This window comes from Haemaphysalis longicornis, unplaced genomic scaffold (assembly GCF_048455015.1).
Source record: "Haemaphysalis longicornis isolate Haplotype H1 unplaced genomic scaffold, Haemaphysalis longicornis Haplotype H1 scaffold_5, whole genome shotgun sequence".
In the NCBI taxonomy this organism is placed as follows: Eukaryota; Metazoa; Arthropoda; class Arachnida; order Ixodida; family Ixodidae; genus Haemaphysalis; species Haemaphysalis longicornis.
Window position 1 is genome coordinate 71,320,626 of NW_027526385.1, and position 22,264 is coordinate 71,342,889.

The 22,264-nt window shown below is 46.8% G+C and overlaps 1 protein-coding gene across 3 annotated transcripts in view; it reads left to right on the forward strand.

Moving 5' to 3' along the window:
- The first annotated feature begins 8,137 nt into the window (after window positions 1-8,137).
- The window catches only part of LOC144138416 (exportin-6-like), a 44,946-nt gene continuing 30,819 nt past the window's right edge, over window positions 8,138-22,264 (forward strand). Inside the window, exons 1-6 of one of the 3 annotated variants that reach the window (XM_077670688.1) lie at window positions 8,138-8,561; window positions 12,643-12,784; window positions 14,421-14,536; window positions 17,574-17,759; window positions 18,663-18,831; window positions 19,435-19,592. In XM_077670688.1, the coding sequence (XP_077526814.1) occupies window positions 12,676-12,784; window positions 14,421-14,536; window positions 17,574-17,759; window positions 18,663-18,831; window positions 19,435-19,592 (738 nt within the window). In that variant the 5' untranslated portion in view covers window positions 8,138-8,561; window positions 12,643-12,675. The remainder of the gene's footprint in view (window positions 8,562-12,642; window positions 12,785-14,420; window positions 14,537-17,573; window positions 17,760-18,662; window positions 18,832-19,434; window positions 19,593-22,264) is intronic. The other 2 variants (XM_077670687.1, XM_077670686.1) reach the window with 2 other exon arrangements.

The following is a 22,264-nucleotide window of genomic DNA, read 5'->3' on the forward strand; positions in this document are numbered from 1 at the left end:
CACGACACGACCACGCCGATCAGCACCGCCAAGCGCCGCCTCAAATGGTCCACAGGATAAAGCTGAACATTATTCTGTGGTCTGGTCCACAGAATAAAGCTGAACACTATCCTGTGGACTGGTCCACAGAATAAAGCTGAACACTATCCTGTGGACTGGTCCACAGAATAGGCACTGCGTTTCTTTTTCCGGGTGTGACGGCGTTTGACGTGACGGCGTTTGACGCCCCACGCCAAATCCTGGCCCGAATGGCCCTGACCAGACACCCAGACCCCCGAGTAGTTTCTGGCCAGGCCCCGCCCGTTCTGCCAGGGCGTCTCACCAGGGATGTCCGGAGCCTGCTGCTCCGGATGCGCCTCAACTGTTGTGAGGTGGCGGCCCTGCTGCACCACCAAGGACGACGCGCCTCCCCCGCCTGTGCCGACTGCCCCGAACCCGAGACGCTGGAGCACCTGCTCCTGTCCTGCCCCGAGCACGCAGCACACAGAGCAGTGCTGCAGGCTGCACTCCAGCGTCTCGGACAGCCCAGACACAACCTGCAGGACCTGCTGTTCCCGACGGGTCCTGCCAGCTCCCGTCGTGAAGTGTTCAGACACCTCCTGGCATTCCTCGAGGCCACTGGACTAACCCAGCGCCTGTAGCTGAGGCTCAACAAACACTCGCGCCGAACACTTGTGCCGCTGTCGCTTATGTAATGCCCCCCCCCCCCCCCCCCTTTTCTCTCTCTCTTTTTTTTTTTATATTCTCTCTTTCTCTCCCTTTTTCTCTGCTTCCTGTCTTTCTCTTTCACACCTTTTCTATTCCACCCCTAGCCTCCTCCCAAGTCTTTTATCCCCTCTTCCCCTCCCCACCGCACTGGGTTGTATGCAGGTGAGCTCCCTACTGAGCTCAATAATATCCCCAGTGCACTTTCCTTTCCTTTCTTCCATCCAATCACACTCTCTCTCTCTCTCTCTCATTATGGACGCACCAGTTTCTTCCGCTCTCAACTTGGATGCTATCCGCGTGTTACGTTGTCGTGGCTGGTTACTTTAGTGTTCGCTATAGTACGATGATTTCCTTACTTAAACCAAGTGCAGCGTCGGTCCTCAGCCAGCCAGCTCACGGGTGAAGCCGGCGTGCTAAGCCCTCGTCGGAGAAACGGCGACCACGACGACACCGACCCATCTCCTGAAGAATCGAGGACGAAGTTTGCCATCGCTAGTTCTGCACTTCCTATCCTACAAGCCACGATGCAACAATGTGCCAGAGATCACCACACGAACAAATGCCGTGCTGTGATATGACGAATACTGTGAGGTGAAGATGATTGTGTGCATCGGGGCCTAGAGCTCGACGTACTACCACATTCGTCTTGTGATTGCGGTGACAGCATAGCACATGGTAAATGCGCGAATGAGGTGGGGCCGAGTGCAGGGTGTGTTCTCTGCGCATCGCCCTTCATGTCGGCGCATTCGGCGGCTGAGTGCGATGCTTGCACGGGCAGCGATTGTTGCAGGCAGCCGTTGCAAGCAATGCGCGGTTGCACTAGTCAGCTACGGTCGCCTTGGCGTTTGTTTAGCGCCCGAGGTTCTTTCATTCAACGTAGCTGCTACCCGCGTAACATTGAAGGGAAAAAACGCAATTATATCGCACGGAACTGATAACCTGAGCATGCGTGTGGTATATTCTGTGCAGACCTTGAGTGCTTAGTATTGTTCTGCTGGTGCTTGCTTGCTACTCCGCGTATTAGTTTTCAGGCTAGAGGAACAGGCACAGTGCCAAAGCGATACTGAATCAAGTGTTCATTTGTTTTGAAAACAACACAAGGGTACGTATAATAACGCTCACAGCACAAAATAAAATCTAACGCTGTTTGCTGTCCTTTAATCTGCCCGTTTTTTTTTTATTGTGAGCATTATGGTTTACCCACTAGCTGACCCCCTCATGTCCTAGCTGTGCTAGATGTGATGAGGCATCAAAGACCCTTCGAAAACACTGCGTATGAAAGATCAGTCGACTTCTTGCCTATAAAAATTTAGTTCAAAATTACAAGCGCTCCATTTTAAAGCACTCGCTTTCGTGGAAACTGCTGTTGTGTGAAACGAGTCTGATGCATTTAAACAACACACATCATTGCCACATTCTTTCTAGGTAGTGGCACATTGTATGCACTGCTATTATGAGCGCGTTAAATCATTATAAATGTGGTATTCATGCCTAGAGAGAGAGAGAGAGAGAAATCTGTACTATATAGGCAGTCATAGTCTAGATTGCCTGGCCGTCTCCTAATCTTCATCAGAAGACGGCCAGTCTGCAAATCTACCAGAGTTCCTCACTAACCCGAATGCCATGACCACCAGAAGTTCTTGCATAGACTTCACGTCCACACCATGATCCGCGCTCAGCCAGTCTTCCCAGGAAGCGTGTTGCGGCAGGTATAGTGGATGCACCCCCAACAGAGGGGTAGTACTGGTGGGGTGTGAAGGGCAGTTGGTTGTCGGGCAAGTGGGGCAGGAGGATTCCATTTATATAGTGGACACGAGGCTGGGCAAGAAGGGAAGGGGTTTGTGCATTTCGGACCGTAGATGCAGCTTCACGGGACAGGGTGAGGTGGGGGACCGGGAAACACTGCCTACTGGCACTAGCACATGTGCAATATGTGGGCTTGGATATACAAAGCTTCTCAGCAAAACTGTACATGATATACAAAGCTTCTCAGCAAAACTGTACACAACTCAGGGTCTGCTATAATGCCAAAAAGGGCACTGGCAAGCATTTCATCACACGAGTTCTGGGTGTGTCACGTCTTTCCTTTGTCATTGTTCCAGCCATGCTGTTTTTTCCTGTTGTGCAGAACCAACACACGGCCACTGTTCTTTATTTTATCACATGATGCGATATGTGTTGACCCCTAGCCAAAAATTCTGTGTGCGTGCATCATGTGTCGTTCAAAATTTTTCTGTTCAATATACTATATATGGTAATAGAGGAGCTAGAGCCAAAAGCAAACACTTCAACAGCTGATAATTCCAACCTGTGCCACCAGATTGTTTGTATTATGAGTGCATGAGACGGCGCACATATTAAAAGAGTAGTTACTTATAATGTTCAGTTCTTGCTACGAGACTGAACTGGGCAAACCTTTTTAGACCATAGGTAGTGCAGGTGTTTCAAGATATGTACTCGCTCATGTTGTGCTGTTTATCAATTTCTTTTTCTTGGGTTGATGTTCTGCCTTTTTTTTGCACCGTTTTGCCTTTTGAATACGTGCGAAGCTTGAAATTGTTTTATGAAACAGTAAAGTTCCAACTTCTGAAAGATTACATACACAAGAAGCTATTTGCATAGTTGCTCAAATTGGAAATTTCATGTCAGTAGTCTTTTAAATCGCCTTTATTCTTCACAGGGGCAACGAAGATGAGAACAGGGCTGCTTTCGACATAGGTGCCTTTGTAACACCACTCTTCACTCAGCACAAAGAAAAAAGTAAACAAAATTGCGTTTCAGGTTGCTATAAAAGGACCATTACCTTGTTCATAATTTTTTAATGAAAAGGGAAATAGGTGACGTCAGTGCCAGAGGAAGGTGCCCGGAAATTTTCATTCATGTCAAGGGCAGGTAGAATGCAGTAGCTTCTGGTGGTATTATGCAAAGGGAGGGGTAGTAATGTGGAGTCATAAGCGTGATTGTTAAACACATTATTGTTGCATTTTATTGAGTGCCGGAATCACCACAGTCGAAACACCTTACATGATACAATTTTAATGTTGAGGCAGTGCTGTTGCCTAACTCACCGTGCTTGTGATGTCAGCTTGTGAAATGAGAGCAGCCTTAGTAAAACTTTACTGAAAGAAATGCTGAAGATAAACTAATCTGAAATCCACTTTTACTCGCTAGTAACTTTTTTCCGAAAGAAATTGAGCACAATAAAGCTTTTGCCCAAACAGCATCATATTGTTTTCATTTTTTTTTTCTGGATCACGCTCCTCACCCTTTCACCCGCAGACGATAACTCTGGGTGGTTGATGTTAGCCTCAACTGTAGCTTATGGTCTAGTTTTTAGGTGAAACTGTGCAGACATTTAGAGAGTGCGTTTTGGATGGAATCGGTGCAACAGAAACGAAGAGAGGGCAAGAAACATAAGGACGGTCGCTGGTCTAACAACTCATGCTACACTTGTTGGATTTATCACGTAGCCACAGCTTTAGCTATGAAAAACATCATGGCTTCTGAGTGCACGACAAACTATCCCACTGCACTACAACTAACCTGAAGTTGATATTGGAAAGTGTTCGGTATTTTTCAGCAGGCTATTTAACCGAAAATGGTACCCTGGAGCCAATGTGCAGCGAGTTCATACATAGTTTCACTAAGCCTGCCTGTGCAGAAGGAGCTAACATGAGGCCAAATGTGAAGAATATGCAAGATTTTTCAAGTGACAAAGATTAAGTTGACTTAATTCCTCAACCATATACTGGGTCTTTACAGTGACATTTCACCCGTTGTCCACGGGTAGTCACAAGATTCTCCACACCACAGGAATACATGTGAGCAAGAAATGCCAGATTGCCTCTCGGGGAGTTCGTAGAGAGTCCAGGACTGATAATTGAAAACCCCTACCGTTGTTGCATAATGACTTCTGTTGAGCACTATTTGGCTAGCAAGTTTTTTCTAAAAGGAAGACCTAAATGGGATTGAGAAGAAAAGGTAGGAAAGGCGGTAAAGGAAAGGACAGTGAAGAGTAATGGAACGGTGACGGGTCAACAACCAATAGACTATCTCCACTGCACACACTGCCAAGAATGGCCTTGGTCCCACAGTGGATGATCAGCACCCTCCTCGGCAATGGGCCGGCCGGTCAAGACTGCGTTTGTGTGAGAGGAGCTTCCTCCTCCTGGAAACAGCGCAAGGCAGGGAGGGAGCAGGACATCAGAGGGCAGAGATTTTTGAGATAAAGAAAACAACAGAACCTGACGGCGGTAACTTGGCAAGGATTCACATAAGGTGAAGGGAAAATGTGGTCGGCAAAGTGGTTACAAACATTCAGGCTGTGCTCTTGCAACCACTGTATAGAGATCTTGAACAGCGACCATGGATACGCTGACAAACTCAAAGCATCACCAAGCTACTTCAGGTGCTTCACTGTGTTGATTGAACTAGCATACACGTTATCTTGCGTCGTACAATGCTTACAGCATTGACAGCACAACATACGTTTAAGAGTACGAGTACAGGTGACGACGTCTGGGTGGGTGAGGTTGCGGGGGTGGTTCCCCCTCCTCTCAGTGGAATGGCTACTTCTGTGTGCAACACAAAGTGGGCCTGAGAAATAGTAGCAATGGCTGTACACCACCACGAGGGAAGGTGTTACAGTCAGAGGAGGCTCGCTGTGAAAATGAGGATAGAGGACCAAGTCCACTAGCAACCGGAGGAACTTCGCTTTTTTTTTTTTCTCTCATTTACAAAGTTTACGCCGTCACCGCAATCACAAGTCGAATGTGGTAGTACGTCGAGCACTACACCCCGATGCACACAATCATCTTCACCTCACAGTATTCGCCATATCGCAGCACAGCATTTGTTCGTGTAGTGATCTCTGGCACATTGTTGGAACATGGCTTGTAGGATAGGAAGTGGAGAACTAGCGATGGCAAACTTCGTCCTCGATTCTTCAGGAGATGGGTCGGTGTCGTCGTGGTCGCCGTTTCTCCGACGAGGGCTTAGCACGCCGGCTTCACCCGTGAGCTGGCTGGCTCAGGACAGCACACAACGCAAAGCCGAGCGTTAGCATACCGACGCTGCACTTGGTTTAAGTAAGGAAATCATCGTACTATTGGCGGTGAGATGTTTGAGTGGCGCCTCCTGGCTCTGACGTCAGCTTAGGGACTCGCGCCGCTGTCGTCTGCTACACTTGGGCCGCTGCTACACTGGCACCGCTGTGGTGCGCTTGTAAGGGATCGCCCGCTTCGATCTTTTAGGGCATGAAAAAGCGTATTTCCAGTAATTCAGTTATTGACAAATCTTAATAACTGCAAGCTGTATACCGCACAAGTTTGCAACGAACGAGAAGAGAGAGACCAACTTTCTTCAGAGCATCGGTCAGATGATCGTGTGTAACTCATCTTTTCTAGCTTATTTGCGAGGTTCAGGGCTCAGAGCTCCTCGATAGGTATGCAAAATGCGTAGGCCCCCCTAAAGTATTCTTGAAATGTTCTTATGAAGACTCAACAGTGTAATGCTACGCACCAAGCGGCGCGTCCATACATGCGCATCGCAAATCAGGAAACAAAGCGGTTGTCTTCTATTTCTTTCGTTGTTGTTGACTTGTATCAGGTGAATGTTTTTTCTATGCCCAACGAATTAATTTTGCTGCACCGTCACACATATCTTATTAGGAGGTTTGTGGATGTTTGAGAGGCGCACATAGTTTGTGTGGATATTTTCTTCAGGCTGTAAGGCGTACACTAACTTCTTTAGAAATTGGCTTTCGATATGGCTGCATACAACGTGCATATTCGCAGCGTGCGTTTATTCACGTGCAAATGCAATGAGAAGGTTTGTGCTACGTCACCGCGAAACGGCGCAGACGACGTTGTCCAGAGTACTCGAAGGCGACTTTTCCGCCCCGAATTTCCATCGTAACTAATGAACTGAATCTCAACCCGAACAGTTACGACATGATTACAGCGTTGAATGCTTGATATACTCTCTAAGAAACGCAAGAAATTGTGTATGTGCCGATTTTCAATATTATGAAGAATCATAACCGATGAATATCTCCAAGCAGCTATTTATTGTTTTCCAACCCCTTCAGGCGTAAAGAACAAATCCTAGCCTACTGGGGGTGATGTTCCACGAACTGAAGAAAATTACTCTTACTCTCTGTCCTGGACTGAGGACACCGCCCACTAACCAGCTCGATTTTACTGCAAAAGTTTTCTCCTCCTCCCCCTCCTCCTCGTACTCTTGAGTGCAGTGTTACTATAACGCATATCTGAATATTGGGAAGGCATGGCTGTCTGAAATATGTACCGAAATGTCCGTCAAGGTCTGAAGAAACACATTGTTGTTGTATTTTTACTGTAATTGTTACCCGTTCTGATCAAAAAGCATCCATACTGGTTAGAAGCCTGCACCAGCACGTGCCTATACACACCGTAGGTTATTTGGAACTCAACCTACATTTTTGCGCCCCATAGTGCATGTCGGCACACTTTCATGCTATGACAACGTAAAGTGATGTGATACAATACTTTCGAGCGTTCGGCAAGGTTGCAAAAAACAGTTTTACCTTACATACGATCAATTACCAGGAATCGTAGTGCCTTCTGCCAAAGCCGAGAGCCCCGAAGGCCTGAAGTTAGTTTTGGCCTTGCATTTCGCTGTTGTCGGTTTTTAGACTCTGGATGTTTCCTTTGTTCGAAAGATTTGTGAATACAGAAGCTGACGCCTATAGCTCAGGCTCTCCGCACAAGACCGGCTTCGCAGGAATGTGGCCCCGCCATCAATGTTTCTTCCGAAGCAGTGTCGAAAACTGTACTGTAAATCACGCCTTGAGCTAGTGTATGCGATTGTAAGTCTTTTATTGTAATAAAAAGTTGCGCATACGAAAGATCTGGTGCGGACAAACATCAAAAATCGACCGAGCCCAAAGAAACAGCAGGTAGAGCGAGCCCGAGTGAAGCAGACGACAAATGCGAGAATCCCTAAGCTGACGTCACAAAGACGCCCTTTGCAGCGCCGCCCGTGGTCGCGCTCACCGCCAATAGCGAACACTAAAGTAACCAGCCACGAAAACGTAACACGCGGATAGCATCCAAGTTGAGAGCGGAAGAAACTGGTGCGTCCATAATGACACCCGGAAAAAGAAACTCGGCACACGGCGCTGCATCGGCTGCATTGGCTGCATTCGGGCTCGAGGCGTGCGGACAGTTTTAAAAGTTATCCGCGCGAGGCGTGCGGACAGTTTTAAAAATTATCCGCGCGAGGCGTGCGGACTGTTTTAAAAATTATCCGCGCGAGGCGTGCGGATAGGGACAACCCACCCACTCCACGGTTCGTTATGTGCGGTGACAAAATTGCCTAGTGTTTCTCAGTTTGAGGGTGCTTTTATTATTATTTTTTTTTTTTGCGTTGCGGCTGCATTGGCTTTGTTTGCTACTCTGCAACCCCGCCCTTCTCTGTTTTCGGACTGGCACGTGGTTGTTTACGCTTCGGTTGTTGTACCAGCTTATTTAGTGGCTCTAGTAACTCCCCAAACGTTGGTACCGGCCTGTTCTCAAGGGTGCAACTCCGTGGACGGGTACATCCCTGTTCTGTGCGGGTACCAACGCCGGCGTTAGTGCTGTGATCTCTGGCTGTGTACCGTCAGTGTCGTGTTGCGGGCGTCGCGGGTGATATCCCCTCTTGATCCTAAAGTGCAACGACGGAGCCGATCGCCAAGCACAGGTCGTGTTTCTGTGCGGCGGAAATGGTGCCATCCCACTCCTGCGGAGGTGGTGGCACTTTCTTCGCTTCGAGCCGTGCGTGCTGTTCGCCGGAGCATGAAAGCTGCCGTCACGTCTGAGCAAGATCCATAGGTAACGTCGAACTGTTTACGCCGTGACGGCAGTGCTTTGTTGATGCTTGTTGGCTTGTCATTTGTTGCGGCGTTGAAGCCTCTGAAAATTTTTGTGAAGGTTAAAGTCGTACTACCAACCAAGCAGCACTGGTGACAGATGCAAGTACATTTTAATTGATAATCTAGCGCTGTGAAAAGCTTGCTTCGCAAGCTCTTTGTTATTTCCTCCTTGCCTTGTGTTTTGTGGGTTCTAGCGAGCTCACCATGACTCAGAAATGTAGATCAACACTTCAGGATCCTATATACAATTGGTAATGACTTGTGCTGACAAAGCAACAAATTACTCGAAGTGATTAGCGTAAGTGCATAAGTAACAGAACAACATCGACTTGACAAATTGTCATTTGTTGCGGCTACAACTGTTGTTGAAACTTCTGAAGACTTTTTTCAAGTCTAAAGCCGTACTGCTGATCAAGGTAGCACTGGTAACAGAGACGAGGACGTTTTAATTGCTCATCTAACGCAGTAAAAGGCTTGCTAAAGCGAGCCCGTTTTCATGTTCTTGCCTCGTGTTATGTGTGTTCTAGCAAGCTCATGATGGGCTAAAAATGTAAATCAACAGTTGAGGAGACTATATTCCATTGACTCAAGTTCAGCTGACAGAGCGACAATTTACTTCAGGTAATTAGCATTCAGTGAAATAACAGCGGTCCTACCACACCAGCCATTGTAATTCAACGGAATATAAAGGTGAATTAATGGGGCTAGACCAAAAAAATTAGTTTGGGGAAGAATAAGTGAAAATTCATGAATAATTATCTCGACAAAGCCATTTTTTCTGCTTAATTAGCATATCTTGTTCTACATGCAGCCTTTCTAGTCATAACTATTGTAACCGGATAGGATAGATTGCCATTTCGAGCTTAGTGCTTCGTCTCTCCACCAGGTTCGTTCTAAGCAAGTACTATTGAGTTGGGGAACATGGTAGTGTATGGCTGCAGCTGCTACCAGGGCATCCTAACAGCGCAGCGCAGAAACAGTGCACGAAAAAGTATACACTCATTGCCCGCATTACGTTAATCAGGGTGGCTGCGTCGTCTGCTACTTGCGTGCAGCTGGCGCTAAAGAGCCGTTGACATCGCCAGGGCCACTAACAAGAACAAATACTGCGGCGCTAAGATGATTTAGTGTTTCTTGTACTTATGAATGGTTGATGCAGTAAAGCAAGACCAAATTGCTGTTCAGTCCTACAACGCGCGTCTCCACATTGCAACCTGAGCTACAATCGCCACAATCTGCAGAACATGCCACAGCAGCATAGATGTGCTCATAACTTCAAGCAGCCTTGTTAAAAGTTGCGGCAACCTGCTGGAGTTCTGTTTCTCGAGCATGACATTGGTAGCAAAGGAACACCACTGACGCGTCTGTTGCTCACCTAGTAGCGATATGTTTCAGCCTGATAATTTTAATAAGTGCCACGATTGGACGTCAGAATAAAAAATGTGCTTTGTTAGAGCCTCTTCCGATTGTAGGCGCTGGCATGTGACGAAGAGTGTTCCAGCTCACAGCCAATACAAAGCTTGACTGCTTCTTTAGCGCTAAAAGCACTCAAGCGGAAGATGACTTGTGGCAGCACTGATGATGGAATGGGCGCCATGAGTGTATACTCTTCCAGATCCCACAACGCACAATCACGCTGTTTTTACGCGACGGTGTTAGGATGCTGTAGTAGTAGCTGCAACCACGTGCTCCTGTGTTCCCTCTAAGTGTGAACCCCAAAGTTATCTACAATCCACATTGTCAACAGGAGAAGGTTCTAGCTCAGTTCTGAAGCAGGCGGTGCGTACATAATTTGGGTGCACTCATGCAATTGCAAATCATATGCAGTGCTTCTAAATTTTGAATCTGGCTGTGCTAGCAACTTGTGTGAGTAGTGAGGCACAAAGAATGCTTAAAAAATGGGCCTCGGTTTTACAGCTGCTAGTCAAAGCTTCATGGATGAACGTCTGCTTCTGGCAAAAAAGAAGTGTAACCACTGAGTTCCATAGTTGTTGCAGTGACATCGGCGGCTTGAATAGGCTTGGGATTGGCAGAGGACCTTCAATCGTTTTTATCATGAACTTGTTCATTGTGTGGCAAGGATCTCGCCTACCAAATGATAATGTTTTGAGTCAGTCACTCCCAGTAACTTCCGGCGTCCCCCAAGGCTGAATCCTTGCTCCTAGTTTTTCTTGCAGATCCCCTTTTTGTTGGTCGTGTGCCCGACTCATCTGTGGCTCATCCTCTCCACCGCGCATCCTGCCAAATCCTTATTTCCTTCTTTAGTTAGGGCTTCAACTCCTTCCACGCCAATTCGCTCTCTTACTCAGCATGTTTTGGTCTTGCCCCTAAGCTTGAAGTTTTATCCATGAATTGTCCAGGTTAACCAAATTTTTTGTAAACTCGTCTATTTTCATGCCTAAGCAAATGGAACTGCTTTGCAATAAGCCATAGTGGTACGGATATTTAAACTAAGAAAAAGCACTCTCCTTGACAGGCCCTTGTTTGTCATTTCAATACATTCAGGGTTGTTGCACTTAGTGTGCATTTGACAGTAAGTAGAGGACGACACCAACGTGCAGAGTGCAATGGAACACCTAAAAGGACGTAAGGTGTAATCCTTGAGCCGTTAGCAGCTTATTATGGTGTACATATCAGATAGTGGTGGCTCTAACCTATAACTTTAAAGGCCACTGCACTGAAACTTTTGTCCTCTTGAAAATCCCATTTCCCTATAGTCTGCCTAAAAAATATGACAGCAGAGATAACGCGCATGCACGGTGCAAATGACCTGCGAAAATTGGCTGTTTTGAAACTGAAATCGAGGACAGCGTGGCTGGCTGACCGGAGCAAACCTGTGCGCAACACCTTTGTAGGCGCGGCAGTTGTAGGAGAAGCATGCCCAGCGGAGCTTGACCGATTCTTCTGGCTGGCTGGTGGACATGGCAGCCGGTCGGCCGGATTGTCCCGTCCGCTTCATGGCGTTTTGTGCAATCCTCCAGCAGGAATGGCGGCGTATGCTATGGAGCCATCTAAAAAGCTTCTAACTGATTAACAAGGCATTTCACGGGGTTACATTACCAGTCATGTCCCAGTTGGTGTGGTGGTGCGTACTGTACATTCAAAATAAATTTGGCTGAGGTGAAATTTGAGTGCAGTTGGCCTTTAATAAAGGGGTTATGCAGACAAGATACAAGTTTGTTTTATTCGAACAATTTTGTGTTTTATAGTGCCCCCAGCGCTTTTCCGGCAGCAAATGATGCCGTATTGAGTGAGACATTAATATTTCTCCTGCCAAATCATGTGTTTTCGGGACGTCAGCAATGAAGTCATTAGTGCGCGTTTTCAAATGAACTTCCACTGCGCCATTCGGCTCTGCAGCCTTACTTGCCGTCAGTCCTCCCAGATGGTGCTACCATACTATTCCACAGATCTTTGTCCGCCATTGCATCGTTTTTGACCGTATTTGCGCCTTGCTTGTTTTTGTTACTGTAGAAAGTAATCATTTCGTGAAACATGGGGTATCCTCGACAAACAGGGTCGCGTAAGACAACGTCACTTGCACCAATCGGCCAGTGTCGTGTAAGACAACTCCAAAGTGGTGGGCTGCTTAGCAGCTAAAAAAAGCATAGTGTGCCCAGTACCAACAGCAGTGCGCATTGGTACTTCTGTGCTTACGTGTATTTTCGTAACTTTCATTGTTTACCGCACCATTCTTACTGCTGTAAAATGAATATGCATTTAATTTAAGCGCAAATAGCTCGTTCGGTAAGCTTATAAGCCCTGCCTAATTTGAGTTTGCTTTTCCCGTCCTCAGCCAATCGCACAGCTGGGCACATATGACATCATAGGTTGTGTTGCAGGAAATGAGCTGGTCGGTCGCATGGCGATTCCATTTTTTCCTAATTCTATAGCTTATTTGAGCGAAGTTTGCATTAAAAGTGGTGCAGTATGATTCTAACGAGGCAATCTTTTGAATCAACCAAAGTTGTTTTGTCTGCATGGCCCTTTTAAACTTGAAACGTCTCCAATTGGAAGCATTGCCAGTGCTGCGTGCATAGCCTTATTGTTGCCTGCAGGCTGGTGGTTGTAGGATGGCTGGGGAGGGGCCAGGTGCTGCCTGCCGGGAGGATGCAGAACTTGCTGCCCTGGTGTCGGAGTTCTTCAACGACGGCACGAGCAACCAGCGGAAACAGCAGATAGGTATATTACAGCCGCCATTTGTCTTTACGGATGTCTCTTTGGCTATGAACATGTAAAATCACAGTCACTGACCAAGTAGAAAATAAAAGGGTTATTGTAAAGATTGGCGAATATTCATTGTTGTCCAATATTCGATCGAATCGGGCTCTATTCGTTATTTGCTTCGATCCATGTGCAGGTATTCAGCGTTGTTTAATTATTTGGCGCCCCCCGAATAGGCAGCCAGAAGCCAAGCTTTTCGGTTAATAAGCTTCCCGAGATGTCGCCCCAGGCTTGTCCCAAGGTCCGGCCATCATCACGATCATAATCATCATCATCATCAGTTCCAAGTTGTTGCCTTGCCTAGAGGTTCGACGAGCTCTCGGCCGCCATCACACTTTCCGTTCAAAGGTGGCACTGTAACAACATTGCTGCCGACATAGTGGTAGCAAGCTGGTGCACTTGCACTGCCGATTCGATGTAGAATATGCGATCGTTGTTCAAAATGGCGGCCTGTAACCTGCACTTTGGTTGGCTATGGCCGTGGATACAAGTGGCTACAATACGCTTTTTTTTAGTGGAGCTTCTAGGTAGCGCTAAAAACTCGGGAGCCAACTGCGTTTCACTTTTATATTTTGGCGAATACTACTTGCGCTCGAATGTAAATGTTCTAATCCTAGTGCACCCATCACATTCGTATTTACATTTTTTTCAGTATCTGCTTAGAATTTAATTAATTAGAATTAGACACATGACAGACTACTGAAAACCGTCCAGAGTGGTGGAGGAACCATGGCAGCCGGCTTTACCCAGCGCTGGCCAAGGTGGCACGAAATTATCTTTCAATTCCTGCCGTGCAGGCAAGCAGTGTGAGGACGTTCTCGACAGCAGGAAATGTTGTCAGCAGCCGGCGGTTGCTTCTCCCAGAGCATGTGGAGCAACTAGTATTTCTTCACGAAAACTTGTGAACACAGTAAAGGAAAGCTGTGCATGTAAATTCTGAATAGATACTCAACTGTTAATAGTTTCACAAAATGCTGTGCCTACATGAGTTCTAATTCTTGGTCGGGTCACAATTTGCTCATCTTTTTGTAATTTGTGATGTGTACTACATGAACTATTCAATTCGAAATAATTCGACCAAATCGCTATTTGCTTGGAATTTGCTTTGAACCTCAAATTCACTATCCCTAGTTTATTGTTTGATTGTTTGTCTTAATAAAAGTCTTTCAATCAACCAGTCAATCAATATCTTGCTGCTGCGTTCGCATAGCTCCTGCCGTAATAAAGGTCTTTGAATTGTAATCAATCAAACAATCAATGATATGCGATACCCCTACACCCTTCGCTATTTTTAGCAGATGAACCTATGTTTCCCATGAATCGCCTTTTAACTTACATTCAAGACATTAGATTTTTAAAACTTATTACCTACCACGCGTAATTCCAAGATGGTGTATATGCCAGGATCTTTACATTTTTTGACGTTTCAGACTGAGGGCCTTTGACACTCCCATACCAATGATTTATTTTTTAGCTTGCTCACGTCCTTTGTAACTGTCTTTTACTGACTAAAAGACCACTCACTCTGACATGGTGCTCTTTGGCCTCGACGCTCTTGTGCCATAAACACATACATGCATACTTACGTTTGCAGAGCGCCATTTGGCGGAAGTGCGCCAGCAGCCGGACAGCTGGTGTCGATGGGTGCGGCTACTGGATCAGCCGCATGCCAGTCCTGGGCTGCTGGTCTTCGCCCTCACAGCGCTTCAAGTGAGTGGAGTGTGTTGGCTACTCCTCCTGGTAAACAGGTGGGTAGCCCCCCTTGTTGCGAGGGAAAATGGGATTAATTTATGTATTTATTTATTTACATTTACTTATTTGCATACCATAAGGGCCCCAAGGGGAATTACATAGGGGGGAATTTACACTATCCAAGTTTGCAGCACATACAACAGAAGAGAGAAAAGGCATGAAAAGAAAACAGGCACGTCATGCACTGAAGAAAAAAATCCCGGGCCATCTCCACTAACGTGAAACCTAGGGAGGGGCGAAGCATGCAGTGTGAAAGTGTATTCGTGCAGCCTTGGCGGTTTTGCCAATGGAGACAAAACCGTCTGGGGGAAGAGGTACACAGTTTTGCTGTAAAAGTCTCGTGTCTTTGAAGCACGAATCTCTCTAGCATGAGGTGTAAACGAGTGTCCCGGTGGTTTTTTAGTACGCGTTACGAAGCACTCCAGCGCGAGGCGTAAACGAGTGCCCCGGTGTTTTAGTACTGTGACTACATGAGACGACGACGACAGGAGACGCCAAAAGCCCCAGGCCCTAAGGGGCTTCGCCCCCAAAATCGCCAGTGCAACATTTGGCTCGGCATAAAATGGCAGTCTTATGAGAATCCTGTAATCTTGAAACACCGTAAAAAATGTGGCAACCTTAGAAGAATCGAGTCGTGGTTGCTTACATTCAATATTTGCGAGCCAGAACTAGTAGGGATTTTTGTGAGGTGGTACTAGTGTAGAGGGATTACGAACTTGGAGCTCATACTTAGTGAAGGAGGTACTGCTATGGCTAAAAATGCCAGCGGACTTTTGTCAAGCCAGTTTGAAAGTGGGAGGGTGCTGGCTGGTTGGTATTCCATGAGGCTCATGGCACAAAGAACCGAACAACGGACAGAGAAAGGGACAGCGCTTGTTTGTTGTGCCTTTTTCCGTCCGCTGTCTGGCTTTTTGCACTACGAGCATCAAAGATAGATTCGCTCACTGACTCCCTCATACGCGTGCATGTTTACGCATATTATTGCCGCATTATTTACATACTAGACATTCTTCTTGAACCTTAGCCAATCCCCCCTGTGAGTGCATTCCACAGGGAGGGATTGGCCAAGGACTGGAAAGTCCACATTTGTTTTCAACCTTGTTTTGGGGCATTTCATGCAATCCATGAACCCATATCAACTAACCCAAGTTCAGTATGTTCTAAAAAGTTATATTTGTGTAAAACGAAGCAGGAAAATATTGGCCGTGTATCTGCTTGTAGAACTGCAAATGTCGTTGAAAGACTGTAGTCTCTTGCCGCCCCTCCCACATAACAACTGCTCTTCTCTCCCCTCACACTCCTCCCCTCCAGCTCTTCCAGTGATTAAGGCAGGGGAGGTTTCCTCAGATCACTTTAATTTCTCATGTTCACACTGCTTGCGCGTCATCTGTGTGTACCCTTGTTTCTGCTCTGCATAAAACAGTTTGAGCTCTTTCGTTTTAGTGTTTGCTTTTATCTTGCCTCTCTTTCACATTGTCTGACATGTTTTTTCAGTTAATTGTGAAAACCAACCCAGCACAATTCTTAACCCTATCACCGCCACTCACGAAATAACTAGAGCAACCACACACACACTCCCTGCCACTCCCGATACAGCCCGTATAAAAAAATTATTGCGGGCATGTCGGGCCATATATTGAAAAGTCGTTGAAACACACACAGATCCTGTTTGGTAAAGTTTAGATAACCAAAGGAGCACATGTTTTTTCATCCACATGGCTTCCTCTTATCTCAGCAGCACGACCAAAGCAGCCACGGGAATCTTTTTATCTGGGTGTTAGCTGCCAGTTGCCACTTCATGTGGTATGTTGTTTCGCGGGTGCGTGCGTGCATGCACGTGGGGGTGCGTGCGTGCGCGCGCACGCTTTTTACTATTCTAACTGCACCCTCGGCTTATAATCGAATAAATACGGTACATGTCCTGCAGAGCATCGCAGGGCATTACTAGCATGTTTTTTCACCTAACAAACATGAAAAAAGGAACCTGGCAGGGAGTGAGAAACGGCCATACAAAACAAGGGTTAATTAAATGAACACTGGTACTCTTGATTATGTACTTACATTTTGCCTCAGATATGCTTGAGGTTTCTCTTGCATGGAATGATGTTGCCACAGTATAGCCCACTTATAGTGAAGCCGGTTTTAATAAAATTTAGGCTATAAAGAACAAATCTTCGTTTCCTGTTAACACTTAGAACCATTTTACTAGCGAAAAAAGACAGGGACCTAGAAAGAAAACTGTAGCGATTGTCCTGTTTGCTTATTTCTAGGTCCCTGACTTTTTTGCCAGTAAATTGGTTCTAAGTCAACACCAACTAGCCCAACTTTTAGCCTTAAGTGTTATCATTTGCATACACATAATTTTATGTTCAGATATAGCGAAAAACAGATGTAACGAACTGATTTCCGGTTTCAGGTTTGTTTTTTATAAGCGGGCCGGACTGTATATATTAGCAGCACTTTTAGTTGTTTGGAACCATCTTGCCTTTACATACCTTGTGTCCAACTATTCTTTTATTGTTTTTTGGCAGGGCAGTTGAATTGGGTTGAATTGCATAAACTGTTGTCTTTAGGCAGGCCAAAAAAGATTTTAGAAATCAAGCGCATCTCGAAAAATATTCAAGCGCATCTCCACTCACGTGAAACCTGGAGAGGGGCAAAGCATGCACTGTATAAGTGTATTCTTGGCGCCTTGGCGTTTTTGCCAATGGGGATGAAACCATTGGGGGGTAAAGGTATACAGCTTTGCTGTAAAAGTCGCTTGTCTTTGAAGCACGAAGCTCTCTAGCGCGAGGCGTAAACGGGAGTCCTGGTGTTTTTTTAGCATGTGTTAGGTTCCAGCGCGAGGCGTAAATGAGTTTCCCGGTGTTTTAGTGCCATGACTACATGAGACGGACGACGATTACAACGATGACGACGACAGGAGACGGCAACAGCCCCAGCCCCTGAGGGGCTTCGTTCCTAAAACACGGTGTGTGCGCTTTGCTGTTTGCAGGATGCTGGCCCAACGTTGGACCAGGCAGCGCGCCAGGCGGTCTGGTGTGCCCTGGAGCGGCTGCTGCTGTCTCCGCCCGGCCCCCAGCCGCCCTTTGTGCGCAACAAGCTGTGCCAACTGCTCGTCGAACTGGCGTGCATGGGTGGGCCACAGGAACAGGCCGGATTCCTCGACTGCATCCTACAGGTGGGTTCCTCTGTGGAGTGAAGCAGCGGCAAGAGCTTGAGTACTACTTCAACTGTCTGTCGACAGATGGCAAGCTAGTCAACTTGCCGTGCTTGCCCCCGTTTACTCCCAGTGCAGGGGGCCAACCGCATACCAGTTTTTGATACGTGGGGCCTATGAGGAGTTTTGCAACACGTGCATGTTGAGTCGCTCTGGTAAGGGGTGTGTAACTGAGGTGTGATTGGTGTAACTAAGGTGCAACTAATGGAAGCCAAGCCAAGTCAATGGAACAGCTACCACCGGTGTATCGAATGTTGCTTTCCCAACTGTGCAGCTGTGCCAGCCAGGGAGAGAGTCTGGCAAGTGGTAAGAAGTGTGTAACAGAGGTGTAATTGGTGTAACTAAGGTGTAACTAGTGCAAGCCAAGGTAAGACAGCGGAACGACTACCACCGGTGTATCGAATGTTGCTCTCCCAATTGTGCAGCTGTGGTGGCCAGGGAGAGAGTCTGTCGAATAGTAAGGAGTGTGTAACAGAGGTGTAATTGGTGTAACTAAGGTGTAAGTAGGGCAAGCCACACTGATTCAAGGGAACAACTACCACCAGTGTATCAAATGTTGCTCTCGCAATTGGCACAGCTGTGCCGGCCAGGGTAAGAGAGTGGCAAGATGTGTTAACAAAGGTGTAATTGGTGTAACTAAGGCGCAACTAGTGCAAGCCAAGGTAAGCCAACAGAACAACTACCACCAGTGTTTCGAATGTTGCTCTCCCAATTGTGCAGCTGTGCCGGCCAGGGTAAGAGAGTGGCAAGGTGTGTGTAATGAAGGTGTAATTGGTGAAACTAAGGTGTAACCAGTGCAAGCCAATCTAAACCAATGGAACAACTACCACCAGTGTTTTGAATGTTGCCCTGTCAACTGTGCAGCTGTGCCAGCCAGGGGCAGAGAGTCTGCCCCTGGGGCTGCTCCTGCTACAGACCACCTCGGAGGAGGTGGGCGGGGTTCCACGGGAAGACCGCCGGAGTGGTCCGAAACGGGAGGAGCTCCGTCGTTTGGTGGAACAGCGAACACCGCAGGTTGTGGCACTTCTCACAGGTAGGGGGACTTCGATGCACCAGCGTGGTGCCTCCCGCGACTTATTTTTAAACGGGCTCTCTGATTTGTTTTACAAGAGCCGTGAAGACTTGCAAGTTTTTCATTAAAAAGATTGCTTTGCCCTTACAACAATGACATTCGTTTTATCACACACTTCAAACAAACAATCGAGGTATTAGAGGAAACAAATGAAGCAATGGCGGCAGCTGCCATCATCTTACAGTGGACAGCCATGAGATGATGAGAAGGTGAAGTTAAGCTGACTAATGGAACGAGGAGAGCATGCTACTTACGTGCCTAATTAAAATCTAAGGTTCAACGAAATCTCATCTAGTCAGGTAGAAGATTCACAGTTAGAAACGTGAGATCGCCAACAAACGGTGTATTAAAAGGTAAAAAAGATGTTTCGCCTTGTTCACTGACAGTGAACAAGGCTTTTGTATGGAAGCTGAAGCATCTTTTTTACCTTTTTTGAATAAACCCTTAGTCGGCAGTCACACGTTTTTAACTATGTACATGCTCAATTTGTGTTGTATGAGCATGAGCTCCAAGGCTAAAAGTGCCAATTAGAGGCCTCACTATGGATGTTGGCACATGTTTCAGGTGTGCTGGGGATTGAAGCTTGTCGGGGGAGTGTGAAGCAAGCACTGTGCTGCGTGGAACACCTGCTGAGCTGGCTGCCGCTGGCCGAGGTCGGCCATGAGTTAGTTGGCGCTCTCTGTCGTTGGGCTACCAGTGCACTGGGCAGTGGCGCACCTCAGGTGAGGCACAACGCTTGTCTGCAGTCGCGCACACACACAAAAATGCGTGCAGCTTCGCTGACCATCGCAAATGCTGATGTTAAAGGGTCCTTGCAGCACTTACCATCGACTACTTGGAATGTATTTTGGAGTAAAGTCTATTCTAGCAGTCTGCTTCAAGAAGAATTATGAAAATCCATTCACTATCACCGAAATCGCGCATAATCGTTCCCTCTCAACTCGACCGCAAACAGTGCGACGAAAGCTGCGCACTCTCTCTCCCATAGAAGGGGCCGGCTCGCTGCGTTCTCTTTGGCGGCCTTCGATATATCACAGGCAGGGGAGTTTTCTCCTTTTTTCCGCAACATGGAAGGGTCTATTTCCGGTCTGGTGCCACAAAAAAGCAGGCATTGCTGCCTGCTTGCAAGTGCACGCAGGTGCGGGCATTTTTGAAGCAGTAAACGTTTGTTGTCGAGTGTTCTTGTTGAAAGGGGTGTTTTGAGTTCAGCACTTAAACTCCGCACGCACTCAAAGCACAAAAGAAACGCCAAAACTGTGCGTAGAGGTTCAGGCATAGAAGAGGTTGGTACACAGCGCCGACGACAGCGGATTGTCACAGGAAATGTGAGAAATAAGCCGTGAAGTTGACCAGCGACAGCCAGTAGGCCAGCCATGGCCACAATGACATTGTTTAGGCCATGCCTGGGGTGCATAATGAGGAAAATTGGAGAAAGCGCGGTTGGTTTTTCCACGTCTTTCACAGTGATTTGCGCTCTCACTGCTTCACATGCACGTGTAATATTTGGCTCAGGTATTCCTGGCAGTGTACTCGAAACGCTGCACAGGTTTACTTGCACTGCTCAAAGAGTGTTGCAGGGTCCCTTTAACAGCGAGGCTGTCTGGCGTTCCCTAATCGCAAGGCTGAGCTTCATAGAACTCGTCAAAACCAGCAGATTGACACTCTCATTCACGCCAATTCATCTTTGTCGTGTTCCACTGCTCACGCCATCTACTGTAACCTTTCGTTACTTTTTAACTTGGAACACTGCCACAAGGAGGTGCCACGAGTGCCTTTTGTTTTGTTTTTTTCATGGCATATTTTTTTATTTGCTAAAGCGAAAATTAAGTAGCCATGTATTTTTAGTTAAAAGAACAATGCAAACATCCCTTACGTATTGATGTCATGCCCCAAATATGTGTAATGTTTTCTCTTTGCTGAAAAATGATGACAGGTATAAGCATGGCCACCAGGTTTGGTAGCTTAGGAAAGCTCTGCCTATATAAGCGTCTCGTTCAAGCATTCGTTCAACTTTCTGCCTGTGTACTCCTCCCAGTTAGGCTATGCCCTCTCCACATCGCTGCACCCTCGTTACCACATTTCATCCCAAGAAACCTCCAAGCAGCGACAGCCTCTCTCTTAAAAAAATTACACCATCTTCCCGAGGGGAACCCTGAGGTGATGCGAAGCATCGCAGAGTTCCAATTCAATCCAATCCAAGCCAATCCAATCCAATCCAATCCAATGCCCCTCGCGAGAGAGCGTTCGCTATCGGAGAGGAGAGGGGGTGAGCGGCGGAGAGCGCAGCTGGCGCGGCAAGGAGAATGGGGGAGGGGGAGACGCCGACAATGCCGACAACAATGCCGGATGGATGCAGGGACAAGGCGAGTGAATGAGATGCGTCGCATCTAAAAATGGAATTTCGGCTTAGCGTTTTGCAAAAGTACAGCAGTCCAGGCGGTCACTCATTGAGTCACGTCTTGTCACCGTTGTTCCCACGCTGGTTACGTTAAAACAGCATTCATTCTGGCTGAAGGTTTTTGTTTTTGACAGCGCCAGCCGTCAGCTTCCTTTCGCATGACTGAAGCGTATTTTATAGTCGCTATACGCTGAGCAGTACACCACTAAAACTGTGTAAATTCTTATCTGTAATGCCGTTAAATTGTTTGAACACATCTTTTTTGATAAAATTTTCAAATCAATCAGTAATGCTGTACCACCAAATCATTTTGATTAGCAGCGGCAGGTGTTGGTAAACCATATCAAGCCGCATGGTGTCCCAGGGATTTTCAGCCGCGGGTTTATGATTTCGAAAATTCAAAACAAAGAGAAGAGTTAACAAAAAGGTTTGATAAATTGACTTTTAGCCAATACTGCGCACGCTCGCACACCCTTTACACAAACACACAAGTTCAAGGGGAGAGTGTAGCGTTGTAACGCAGTCACATTAATATGGTGTAGACAGCTTATAACGTACGTTGCAGGAGCCGTGAAAATCTGCACTATAAGCGGTACCGCGTTCTAAACAAGCATGCGCGAATCCAACCACGTTGCAATTTACCTTTCAATCATTCTTTGTTTATCGTTACTCAAACTAAAGCCTCTAAAAACAGAGGTGCGGTCTTTATTCCGTCTTTTTTTTTTGTCTGTGTGTGTGTGTGTGTGATAAGGCGGGACATTGTGATAAGGCTGCGTTTGGGAATTGTTTGTTTTTCCACCCCACCTTGCACAGCGAACAGGTAGTGGAAACCTCTGACGTCACGGCTCACTATCTCCAGATGTTCAGAAAGGAAAATGGCGGTTGCTTATGTGCATACTGTCTAATAGAAACAACTTTTACGGGGCGTGGTGAAGCAGCGCGGGGGAGGGGGGGGGGATTGCAGACCGAACACGCACGCGAACTAAAGGGTACCTA